Below are 12,171 nucleotides of genomic sequence, written 5' to 3' on the forward strand. Positions count from 1 at the left end.
GCACAGTATTTCCACAAAGCAAGTTATCTTTGAGCTCTGCTAGCTAGTCCACCACCAGTCTTAACAGCTCTGAGTTTCTAGCCAGTGAAGAAAATTAAGCCTTGAAAAAGCCTTCTAAAGCAAACAGATAAAATGAATTGGAATAAAACAAGGGCTTGTCAGTTTTTTGGGGGGGAGCAAGGGGCCAGGGAAGGCGGGGGGGTTGTTGGGGTTTTTTTTTTTGTTAGTTTTGGCTCTTTCCCTACATCCACAAAGCCTACACTTTTTGTTCATTGAGAAAGTCACTGTTAACAGACGTAGACAGAAAGAGTATAATCAAGAACTGCAAGATAATTAGTTGTAAAGTGTTTGTACAAATGTGAAGTCTCACTTATGTACAAGTAGAAGTTCCTTATTGTTTTTAAACCCACAACTTCAAGATATTTTTGAGAACAACTAGGAGGAACCGGGAAGACAATTGTATTACGTGCTTTTGTTGATTCAAGTAGAGAGAAAATGAAGAACAACAGGTTTGACAGCACCATGAATCAGGGATAGGACAAAAGAGTGAGGTGTTACCAAGTCGTAGAAGGAAGTACCTCGGTTTTGTTACATCAGCAAAGATGTTTATGTGAGTGCTAGATGAGAACGTCAGTGCCTCAGGAGGAGGGGAAGAGGAAATAGGACTATAACCTTCTCTTCTCTTTGAGACAAGGGCAAAGGGGTGGATGTTGGCAGATAGCTTTGTGAAAGGGGGCTTGGCAGAGGCTTTATTTAGCACCTCTATCTTAGTATTTATTTTGTCTGTTATTTTGAACTAGAAAGAAGTTGTGCCCTTTCTTTCTTTCTTCCTCATCCCCTTCCTTCCCATTCTTATGTATGAATAATTGGCATTTGAGAAAATCCCGTCTTCATGGAATGGCTCAGTGCTGTGGTGTCCAAGGCATCTGATGGATCCATAAATTACAGCACCATTCATTTACCCCCTTAACAAGGCTACCCATCAGGGTTCATCAGTGAAGAGCTGTGCCTCATCCCAAATACTAACTGGACACTGACAAAAAGCAGCTCTCACTCTTAAGTTTTTGTTAGCACATCAAATTGCCCCCCATACTGTGCTTCAGCATGGAATGATGGTAAAGGTTAGGGATTTATTTTGTATTTTAAAGCTTTTTCAAATCCCCTTAGGACACTATTCTTCATACATAAGGTAGAAAGTCAACTGAGAACTCGCACAAAGTAGTCAGGTGTTGTCCTGGTGGTACCAGGATACCAAATAGCTAAAGCTACAGCCAGGATTGCACCCCAAAGTTAGTAAAAATGTACTCAAACAAGTACAAATCATTGTACAGTCATTGACTTAACTTCCAAAGTTGTAGGGAAAATTAGGGTAAAACTAGTAATGAAAGGAAGCTGCTGAAGCTCTTAAGGACATTTGTCAAAGCATTAAGATGCTAAGAAATTCCTAATAGCTTAAGTAACCCATAGATTTTCGTGTCTGAATTTCTTTCCTCACTTTTCTGTAGTATCTGCAATACTCTCCCCTATCTTCACGTGTCATTTTCTGCAATCCTGTCAGCAAGTCTGCTTCCTCCCAGGCACGTGGGCAAGTCAGGCACAGAGGCTGAAGGCAAACTACTCACAGTGGAAAGCTCAGCATAGCACAGAGGAGAATTCTGCTTTGTTTTAGTCCCCTCCACTAGGCTCCCTTGGCATTTCTGAACACTTGTAGCACAGTATCAGAAATGACTCCAGACAGCTGCTGTTCAGCAGTAATCCAGCCTCAAGATGAGCTACACTGCCTTCAGCTTTTCATTTGATTTCACTTGGGAGTCAGATTATTGCCTTGTAAAGCACCATTCTGACACCATTATTGCTTAATTATAACGTGCAATATACAAGTATTTGGTAGTCATCTCTCACATCTGCTACATAATTTCAGTCATCGCTGCACATTAGTGGCTCCTCTGAATGGTCACAGACTCATTGCAGTTCTGTCTAGCGTGTTCTGTTGACTGGCAGGAGTGAACCTTGTGGGTAACTTCAAGAAAAGTAATTTGCATGAAAGCAAGAGAACGATTCTGTGAGGAAAAGAACCGTCTGGATGAATTGATTTTCCTAGCAGCAGAAGAAACCTGAGTCACTTAAAGCAGTAGCAGACAGGATGGAGGAGTAGGAAAGCTCTTTGGGGGTGATCTCAGAGAAATGTCTGTAGGACACAATGGCAGAAAAAAAAATTCACCTTGGTTGTCAAAACAGTGAGCAGATGGTTTGTGTTCCTGTGGCTTTACCTTTCAATGAATCCTTACAAATATTACGTTTAAAATCTGCACATGATAAACAGGAAAGGCATTTTAGTTGTCCAAGAACATGATGTATATTGTGCTCTTATATAAATATTTGGATGCTGTAGCTGTTCAAAGCTAAGTTGGGATATTTTAGTGGTATATTACTGGACATAATGTGAATTTCCTGGATTCTGCTTGGGCTAGACAGACTGGATTCATCAGTGGGCCTGACCAGAATGAGAGCTTTTGGCACTTGGTGCACAGAGGTTCCAAAAAGCCTTGTGCAAGCAGCTCCAGCACCTTTCACGTGCCCACTGCAGCTGCTGACACGGATGCCTTTGAAATGGGGCACTACCCAAAGGAGCAGACCAGCCAGCCAAGCAAAGAGAGCTGGGAAGGCAGGCAGGCAGAACAGTGTCAGTATGGAGTTGTTATGGGTATTTAGGACAAGGTCATTTGTCACAGAATGATCAGCTCAGAGAAGATGAAAGAAAATGGATAATAGGCATTTATTTTTCCCAGGCAGAAATTCTCTGGTGATCCATGTCTGCAATAGCTAAAGGTTTTCAGCAATTGTTGTTTCTCGCTTCTGCTTAGGAAAATGGAACAGTGAAAAAGATCATTAGCCAGATGACACAGAATCTCCTGATGGCCCTCTCTGCACGGAGCCAGTATCAGGAAATCAGAGAGAAATTCCGTCAGCCTGTTACTGACAAGGGCACCATCCTCAAAGCCAAGCCCCAGTCAACTCAAAAGGACATCCTGAGTGTGTGCTGTGACCCTCTGATCCTGGCCCAGCAGCTGACCTACATCGAACTGGTGAGACTGATTGGGGTGGAGGATTCTGTTCTCCATTTACTAAATATTATACTCATCAATGTGAACTTTGCTATGGCTTCACTGAAAGCCTCCAGTGTTTTAATAAAAAAAATACCAAGTCAAGTAATGAACAAGACCAATTAGGTACACTGATAAAAGCACCTTGCACATCTACACTGTAGGAAGATAGTTACCAAAACGTTCTCCTAACTTTGATTTTTTTTAACAGATCTCGCTGTTTGTCTGTACAATGACAATCTCTCCTCTCTCCAAACACAGGAAAGGGTGAGCAACATTTACCCAGAGGATCTGATGCAGATTGTCAGCCACATGGACTCCCTGGATAATCACAAGGTACAAAAAGGTGTACAGAGGGAAAAAGAAGCATAGATGAACCAGAGTAAAGAATAATACTCCATAATTTGAGTATATACCCTGTGCAAGAAGGACTGACATTTTCTAAGCTTCTTAAAGCTTGTGCCTTAAAACACGTGCAACAAGATTTTGTCAAGATATGAAAAGGAAGTTTAACCTTTGGTAAACTTTGACTTTATCATGATACAGGAGAGGTTTAACACAGGACCTGTTCTCTTACAGTGCCGAAGTGATGTGACCAAAACCTATAATTTGGAGGCCTATGACAATTGGTTCAATTGCCTCAGCATGCTGGTGGCTACAGAGATTTGTCGGGTAGGTGCTCACAGAAAACACGATTGCAAAGGGATCCTGGCCTTAAGGACAAGAGGCAGGCAGTGGTCTAAATGAGATTTAAACATTAGCAGTGCAATTAAAGATAATAGCATTATTCAAGCATTAAATTATTTGCATGCTCATATGATTAAGAGTTCAAGGCTATGTTTGACTTTGCATATATTCTCTAATTTTGTGCAGCTCCATTAGTCATGCAGTGAAATGGACCTTGTATGGACTGAGTTAGGAGCTCTTTCAGATTTATCTTTCTTTAAATACATCAAAAGATTCTTAAAAATACTCATCTTTAAATGCAGATTTACAAATAAACAGCTGTCCTTCCACTGCATTTAGATAACATTAGCACTGTGATATATTAATTTTTTAATTTATATTCATTCATTTTATTCATACAATATTCATTGCAGAAAAATCAAGAATAAGCTTTCTTTAAAGTCTGGAAAGAAAGTGGACTACTAGAAAGTTAAAAAAAATAGGGAGAATAACCTTATTAGAGATTAAGGTAACTTCTGTCATATAATAGGCAAAGAAATGGAAGGTGTACTGCCCCAGGAACTTTTTTTTTTGCATTCATGTTCTCTTTTTAGCTTCTTATTATTCTTTTTAGATTTCTATTAAATCCAATTCTAGCAAATGGGATTTTTTTTTCCCTATTCCTGCTTGCTCAGTAGCCCTTCTGTGGAAATCCCAATGCCTGCTGCATTTTCATGAAGTCCAATGTACTGACCCTAATCTCTTAAGATTTCCTGCTCTCAGGAATGTATTGCAGAGGCACACCAAGACACTTCCAGAGCTGGCTGGTAGGGCTCATACATTTAGTAAACCATCAAAGAAAGGTTTTAGCATACTGAGGGCTAAGCCAGGCCTTTGACTACTGAAGCATTTTCTTCTGATATGACAGAAACTGAAGTACTTAGGTCAGAGAGTCTGCAGTCACTGCTTAGGAGCCATTTTTATATAAGCCAGACAGAACTTTTAGTTTTAAACAGAGAAAATATTTTCATGAATGAATGCAATCAACAATTAATTTTGCTTTTCAGTTTATAAAAAAATTTACAGATGAGATGTTCAGCATCAGTTGCTTGATCCTGTTTGTTTTGCTCATCATCACTACCTGCTCTCAACAGGTCATTTAGGAGTACATGCAGCAGAACAGGAAAAGCAGGATGTGGCAGTTGCTTTCTCTCACATATAGGTTCCATGCCCTTGATCTCAAGTCTGCCCAAGGCTTTCCCCCTTCCTGAGAGGTTTAAAAATGTTTTGCATATACTCTGATAGCAGCATCATGTTGTCTTCCTTTTCCAGTAACAGGAAATTGCTGAAAGTGTCCAGCTTGTTTATGCAAAATTGCCTAAGACACGGACTTCTTTGTATAAACAAAGATGTGCACTCCCCCAGAACTACACTAGTAGTCACCCCAAATATTTCTGCTATTTTATTAAAAATTAATCTTAACAAAAAATCCCGAGGCCTACAATAATATTTAGCTGTCTGTTCCTTGAACCTGCTACAGTGCCTTTGGCTAGACATCCTAACCAAAATTCAGACCATCCCTTCCCTCTTGGGTTTTTCTCCAGGTTGTAAAGAAAAAGCAGCGTACAAGAATGGTGGAATTTTTCATTGATGTGGCAAGAGAATGCTTCAACATTGGAAACTTCAACTCAATGATGGCTATTATCTGTGAGTACCCTTAACACAGATGGCAAAAGGCACTCTATTTTACAACCTGGCTGGCAAGACTATGCTCACACTGGCCCTGAATTGTCCAGCCACATTTGCATGCACACTTCCACAGGGACAGTATCTGCCAGTGCCAGATGAATGTGTGGGTGGGTGAGCTTTAGCTGCAGCTTCTGACTGTCAGGCTGAAACACCTTCCACAATGTGTGGTGTTGAACCATAAGCCCAGTTATATTAGCCCTGTATTTTTTTCAACTCAGTTGTTTCTTTGCCTCCTCTCTTCCTGCATTCAGCTGGCATGAACTTGAGCCCTGTGGCACGGTTAAAGAAAACCTGGTCCAAGGTCAAAACAGCCAAATTCGATGTTTTAGAGGTATGTATAAAGTTTTAACTTTATATAGAAATCCACCAAATAGTTTGACCCAAACCTCTGCTAATTGCTGTGTCAGAGAGCAGGCACTTCTGTCAGTGGTCCCCAGCACATAAACATTATTAAAGTGTTTCCTCCATTTCAAACTCTCTACTTGTCTGCAAAGAAGAGTGGATACCAGCTCTCTTTAGATTATTTCTTCCTAGCATATTTTTGCAATTTAATTTCGAGGTAGTTTCCACTCCAGTGAATGCTGCCCTTAAAACTAATTAGAGCACTCCACCTAGTGGAGACCTGCATGGAAACAAAACCGGATTGAAACCCTCATCAGAAACAGAGGTGGCCTCGAGGGAGAATTTTGGTTTTTTGAGAGTCATTTATGATTTCCTTTCAGTCTGCTTTGTTAATGGAATAGATGCAAAGCCAGTACAGAATCCTGCTTTCAAGCAAGGTAGAAGTTAGAAAAACCTGATCAGTATGAAGGTACCCTACCTTGAAAATTTAATAAGGGACAAAGTTACAAAGAATAAATGCAGCTGGTTAGAGCAAAGCTTTAACTTTTGGGAAATGTGTTATTTGACTGCCTCCCTTTTTCCCCTCTCTGTAAAACCAGCATCACATGGACCCATCCAGCAACTTCTGCAATTACCGCACAGCCCTGCAGGGGGCGGCGCAGCGCTCCCAGACCGCCAACAGCAACCGCGAGAAAATCGTCATCCCCGTCTTCAACCTCTTCATCAAAGACATCTACTTCCTGCACAAGATCCACACCAACCGCCTGCCCAATGGCCACATCAACTTCAAGGTGCGGCTCTGCTCCTGCCGGCACTGCCACTCAAACCCCGCACTGCACCCCTGCAGGCTCCTTGTAGTGCCCGTGAGAGCCAGAGCAAGTTGGTGCCTTTATCCAGGGGAGCTGGTTTGAATCAAATTCTGGGAAAGCCAGCAGTTGTTTTTCTGTGGCAGCAAGCCTCATATCTGATCAAATTTAATAGGTAACTTCAGCCTGAGTCATCAGCCTCGGCTGATTGCACTCATCAGTGTCACTGGCTATAAACACTGCACACAACCAGCAAATGGTGTTTGTCAGCTCTGCAAGGGAGGCTCCACAGCTTCTGGGTTCTCTCTCCCCTGTTAAAAATCATGCATGTCCAAGTGACTACAGTCTGTCAAAAGCACTTCTTAAGAAAATTTTCTTATCATTAAGGCTGTGTAAGTGGAGAGGGGCACGCAGAAGATACAGAGCAAACCCAAAGTAATGACAGATTTCTTAAAATCTTAGGAAGGAAAGGATATCTAACTCTTTCTATATGCTACTGTGATTTCCTAAATCTAAAGAGTGCTTTATGAAAAGATCAGATATGTCACATTTCATTTAAATTGAAGTTTGGAAATGTGGAAAATAAAGCAAATAAACTATTTACTGTCCATCTCCAATCACAGGGATTTAGACACTCAACACAGAAAGCAGGCACTGTTACATAGGAAGGAAAGGTTGATGATGGAAAAAAAAAATTGAAGGCAAAAAGATGAGAGGGTTGGCTTAGATACACTGTTCTCAACTTGAGGTGGCAGCAGATGAGGAACGAGCAGTAAGAGGGGGAAATGAAGGGAGCCATAAGAAGATAGGATAACAAGGAATCACAGAATATGCAGTTGGGGGGGACCCACAGGGATCACCAAGCCCAATTCCTGGCCCTGCACAGCACCACCCACAGGAGTCACAGCACGTGCCTGAGAACATTGTCCAAATGCTTCTTGAATTCTGTCAGGCTGGTGCTGTGACCAATTCCATGTAAGTCTGAGTAAGGGACAGTAAGAAAAGCAGCATTAATAAGAATAAGACTGAGAGCCTCTGAAATAGAAATGAGCTAGTATTTCAAAGAGAACAAATACTTCTTTAATAATATTCTTTTAATTACTTCATGCAGAAATTCTGGGAAATTTCAAGACAGATTCATGATTTCCTGACATGGAAGCAGGTTGAGTGTCCTTTTGAAAAAGACAAGAAAATCCAGACCTATCTACTCACAGCACCTATTTATAGTGAAGAAGGTAAAATCCTTTGTTGAACATTACAGTCAGTCTTTCTATGTGTTAAAATGCAAAATATTCAGATGAAAAGTATATACATGCAAAACCATATTTTATTAGCAGTTTTATAAGTGTTGTCACTTCCCTATTGGCTTCTGATGAGAACACATTTCATAATGAAGACTTCCAGGTTACATCTGCTATATTGTAACCCTTAGATTTTTTTTTCCTCAGGTAAAGAACTCATGTATCTGATTGTTACTACTTTTTTTTTTACCAGCTCTGTTCATTGCATCCTTTGAAAGTGAAGGTCCAGAAAACCACATGGAAAAAGACAGCTGGAAAACACTCAGGTATGAAACTTCCTCAGAACATGAGTCTTTCTGCAGACACACAGAGGCATGTAACCATCAGCTTCTTCTGTCCTATTTGCATATCCAGCTTAAAACCATAATACAGTTCTTTTTCCTTCAAAATTTAAAGCTGAAAAAAAATTCAGTGGGGCTTGGATTTTGATAACAGCTTTTCCACCCAGATCTGTTGAGGCTGCGAAATCACTGCTGGGACTGTGAAAGACAATATCCTTTGTTTAGGCTATCAAATACAGTAAAATAATCTGTAAAATAATTTAGAGATACTAAGAAAGTGCTCTCATCACAGCTATGCTCTTACAAATCATATAAAAGGATGAAAATTTCTAGGAATATGCTTATTGTCAGCCTACCCTAAGGGATGAAGTCTCAAAGACTTCTCATCCTTCTGAGATGGGAATCACCACTCCCATGTACATGATGAGATCAATTAATTAGAATTTTTCCAATACTGAGGCCAAGGCAGAGAGATGTGTGAATCATTTGTGCTAGACATGAAGATCTGACATTCCTGTACCAGCCAGGGGACAAACACAGCCTGCATGCCCTGAGCTCTCTCTAGGGACATCAGGACTGTATTGTCCTAGACAAGACACTGTTTCCCACTGATCCCAGTGTTTCCCAGGGTGTCCACATGAGCTTTTCACTCCTGACCCCCCTGCAATGCACCTTGCATTAAATCCAGCACTGTTCAGCCTGCAGTAGTTTAGCATGACAGACATGTAACATATGTTCTATGCCTGAGCTCATCCTAAGGGCCTGAGGTAATGTAATGCAAGTTAAATTCTCATCTCATTTAATGTCAGCATCCTTATTGGAATGCCCAGATTTATTCCAGTTTCTAGCAGATGAAAATCTATCCCTTGAAGAGAGGCTGTCAGCAAATGATGCCAGATAGCTCTAGTGCCAAAAATGAAAACCTTATTGTTGTGGTGGGAAATATAATTTTATTTTTTACTGCTTCGTCTTTTAGGACAACTCTGCTTAATAGAGCCTGAGATTTTTGGATCAGATTTGCAGACTTTGAAGCACATCTAATGGACATGTTTTTACAACCTGAATGAAAGACTTGGACTGAGCTAAGAAAGACCTCACTGGATGAGGTCTGTTTTGTACATACAGTAACTTTTATGAAATAAAATGTGGTAAATATTTCACATGTCAACCTTAAGGCACTTACTGAAGGGTTTTGGTTTTTTATTTTAAATATAAGGGCAGGGCCCTGTTCTCAGAGACGAAATGTATCATGGGAGATGGTATCTTATTCTATCAGCATCCAAATTTTTATTTTTTATTACTTCCACCAAAACAAATACAAATTAAAACACACATCCTAACTGAAGCCAGTGTTCAGGTTAAATACCCCATCGGACCAGTATCCTACAGAACACTCAGTTTGTCTCCCTAGCTTTGAAATGAAGGGTCTCTTTCAAATGAGCAGAATTGTTCACAGATTTGTTCACAAGTGTTTGTTCCTCTCCTCCATCAGCAAATAGTGCCTTACAAGGTACTGAGCTTGTGTAGTTGTACCTTCTGACTGGGCTGGAAGTAAAGGAAATAAAAATATGGATGTCATGAAACCAGCTACAATGTACTTTTTAAATAAAGTGGAGAATTATGGCACATGAAGTAGAGTATACCTGCCTGTAACACTGATGGTGCAGCAAACCTATTTTTGTTACGTGATTTAAAGAGATAAGAGGGGGTAACTGCTGGGGTCTGTGTGTTTGTGTGTGAGTTATGTGTGTGTGCACATGTGCTGATGCACACATGTCTGAGTTTTAATACTTCTGGGAACTATCCTTTACATTCTGGCTGTCAGAATAGTTTATATTTTCCTTTTGAAATATCAGGGATTTTTTTGTTGTTGTTTTGTTTGAAGAGAAGAATGTGTAACCTAGATTATAATCTCTGCAAAACAGGCCTAATATGCTTTTTTAAAAGAATTTTTGGAAAACAAAAAATCAGCATGGGAAAGGGAAGTAAACGTAGATGTCCAATTTGAAGTTAAGACTGAAGTTTCCAAAGAATCTTAAGAAGAGTTCATTGCTGTGAATTGGTCATTTAATTCCACTGGTTCCTTTGAAAAGTCCAGTGTGCACTTACAGACAATTAAAACATAGACCAACTTAGAATGTAAGTTTTTCTACTCTTTTGCAAGCCATGATTAACTGTCTGGGACAGCACCCATGGAAATTTAAGGGCAAACACTCTAAGAAATTAGTCAGACCTTTGAACAGGTCGGTACCAAAATTAGAGGTGATCTGCAAACCCACTGATGCTTGCCATTTCTAATTTCTCCTTTTAGTATTGAGTTTACGCCTAATTTGACTATCTAAGTACCTGAGGAGCTTCTCTTAAGTTCAAAGTATTCATTTCCAGGGAGGAGAAAAAAAAATATAGTTAGGACTTTTTGTCAAGTGATCTCTGAGTTAAGAAAGAAAAACAAACAGGCTCAGATTAAAAACTATTTTGTCTAATGAACAAATTATTACCCACAAATACCTACTTTTCTTTTCCAGCAATTTTTCCTATGAAGGCTTGAGGGCTGAATATAAGATAAGGTAATAACTTGAGCCAGATAATTAGATTATTTTTTGTTCTTAAAAAAAAAAAAAAATCAAACCAAAACTAGTCCCTCTGAAGTTGACAGTGGTTACAGCCTCCCTAACAGAGCCTTGCAGAGCACCTCTGCAAGGGCTTCTTTAAAAATGACCAGCTCTAGCTTGATGGTGTTTATCTTATTCTGCCTTCTGCAGAAGAAGGGGCAAGACTTGCTGGGCTGAGGGTCTGGTTTATCCCAGTCCAGCAGAGTCTCCTTGCTCAGGTGCCTACAGCCAAGAGCAGAGCCACTGCAAGCACTGGGCAGACATTTGCTCTATCGGCCCTGGAGCACGGTGAAAAATTAAAATCTTTCCCTCTTTCACTTCCCCCTTGACAAATACTTAAAATTAGAGGAGTAAGTTAATGTGAGGAAGGGAGACAAATCAACATTTCGCTATTCCCATAGCATTGGCATCAAAGAGAAACAAAACAAGTTACAGCACGAGGAAGGAAGAAGTAGAATACTAACTGTTAACAAGAACAGCCCAGGAAAGGGGAAGGGATAATTCTTATGACCTGCTGCTATTATTCCTGTGCTGAAGTACTGGCCTTCAGCCCTGGATTCCAGTAAGAATATTTATACTGTATTATTACAGTGTTTTGCACTTTCAGAGATGTTCTAGCTAGTAACATTGTCAGACACTATACGAGGGATTGTATATCAGCTTTGTTTATGTAATTGAAGTTTAAAAGGGATGCTTAAAATTTAAGAAAAAAAATATATATTTGAAATTCAATTTTAGAACACTTTCTGTAAATGTATAAAAGAGCTTTCACATGAATGTGCACTTCACCGGTCAATCAGTCCAAGTATATACTTGAAATCCATGCAGTATCTACATTGGTTCCCTTTTATTTTTCCTCCCTAAGTTTGATACATTCCTTAAATACCGTGTTTTGCTATTCTGAGCTGAAATGCTAAATATAAAGCTGTACCATAAAGCAGGATATTCTGTGTTTGACTGGATGTGCTTGCATTAATAAAAAAAAAGAAATTGCTTCAACCATGATTAACTTTTTCCATAGTTATTATTCACTTGCGATATAGCAAACCACAACCCAGAAGCTGAATGAGTTGTGGAAGGCAATATGGTCACAGTGAACCAACTGGTTACTTTCTGACTTGAAAAGCCATAGTATGAAATACTTAAAGACAAGAGCAACACTAAACCAACAATATGCTGCCACTTCTAATGTTCTTTCTGTAGTAGTATTTTATGGATTTCATAGGGTGTGTGCTACAGAATATTTTCATTCCCTCAATGGAAATGTTTAACAGTTCCACCGTGTAAAAACATTTAGTGTCCTAAGAGCT

The 12,171-nt window shown here is 39.8% G+C and overlaps 1 protein-coding gene across 5 annotated transcripts in view; it reads left to right on the forward strand.

The window, feature by feature from the left end:
* RASGEF1A (RasGEF domain family member 1A) overlaps positions 1-11,866 on the forward strand; it is a 154,459-nt gene extending 142,593 nt beyond the window's left edge. For all 5 annotated transcript variants that reach the window (XM_088168869.1, XM_014877996.2, XM_014877998.2 and 2 more), the window contains 9 exons: positions 2,865-3,086; positions 3,366-3,440; positions 3,684-3,776; positions 5,375-5,477; positions 5,771-5,850; positions 6,461-6,652; positions 7,779-7,902; positions 8,162-8,234; positions 9,226-11,866. In XM_088168869.1, coding sequence (XP_088024995.1) covers positions 2,865-3,086; positions 3,366-3,440; positions 3,684-3,776; positions 5,375-5,477; positions 5,771-5,850; positions 6,461-6,652; positions 7,779-7,902; positions 8,162-8,234; positions 9,226-9,250 — 987 coding nt within the window. In that variant the 3' untranslated portion in view covers positions 9,251-11,866. The remainder of the gene's footprint in view (positions 1-2,864; positions 3,087-3,365; positions 3,441-3,683; positions 3,777-5,374; positions 5,478-5,770; positions 5,851-6,460; positions 6,653-7,778; positions 7,903-8,161; positions 8,235-9,225) is intronic.
* Positions 11,867-12,171: the final 305 nt, after the last annotated feature.

Source organism: Sturnus vulgaris, chromosome 8, assembly GCF_052056855.1.
Source record: "Sturnus vulgaris isolate bStuVul1 chromosome 8, bStuVul1.hap1, whole genome shotgun sequence".
In the NCBI taxonomy this organism is placed as follows: Eukaryota; Metazoa; Chordata; class Aves; order Passeriformes; family Sturnidae; genus Sturnus; species Sturnus vulgaris.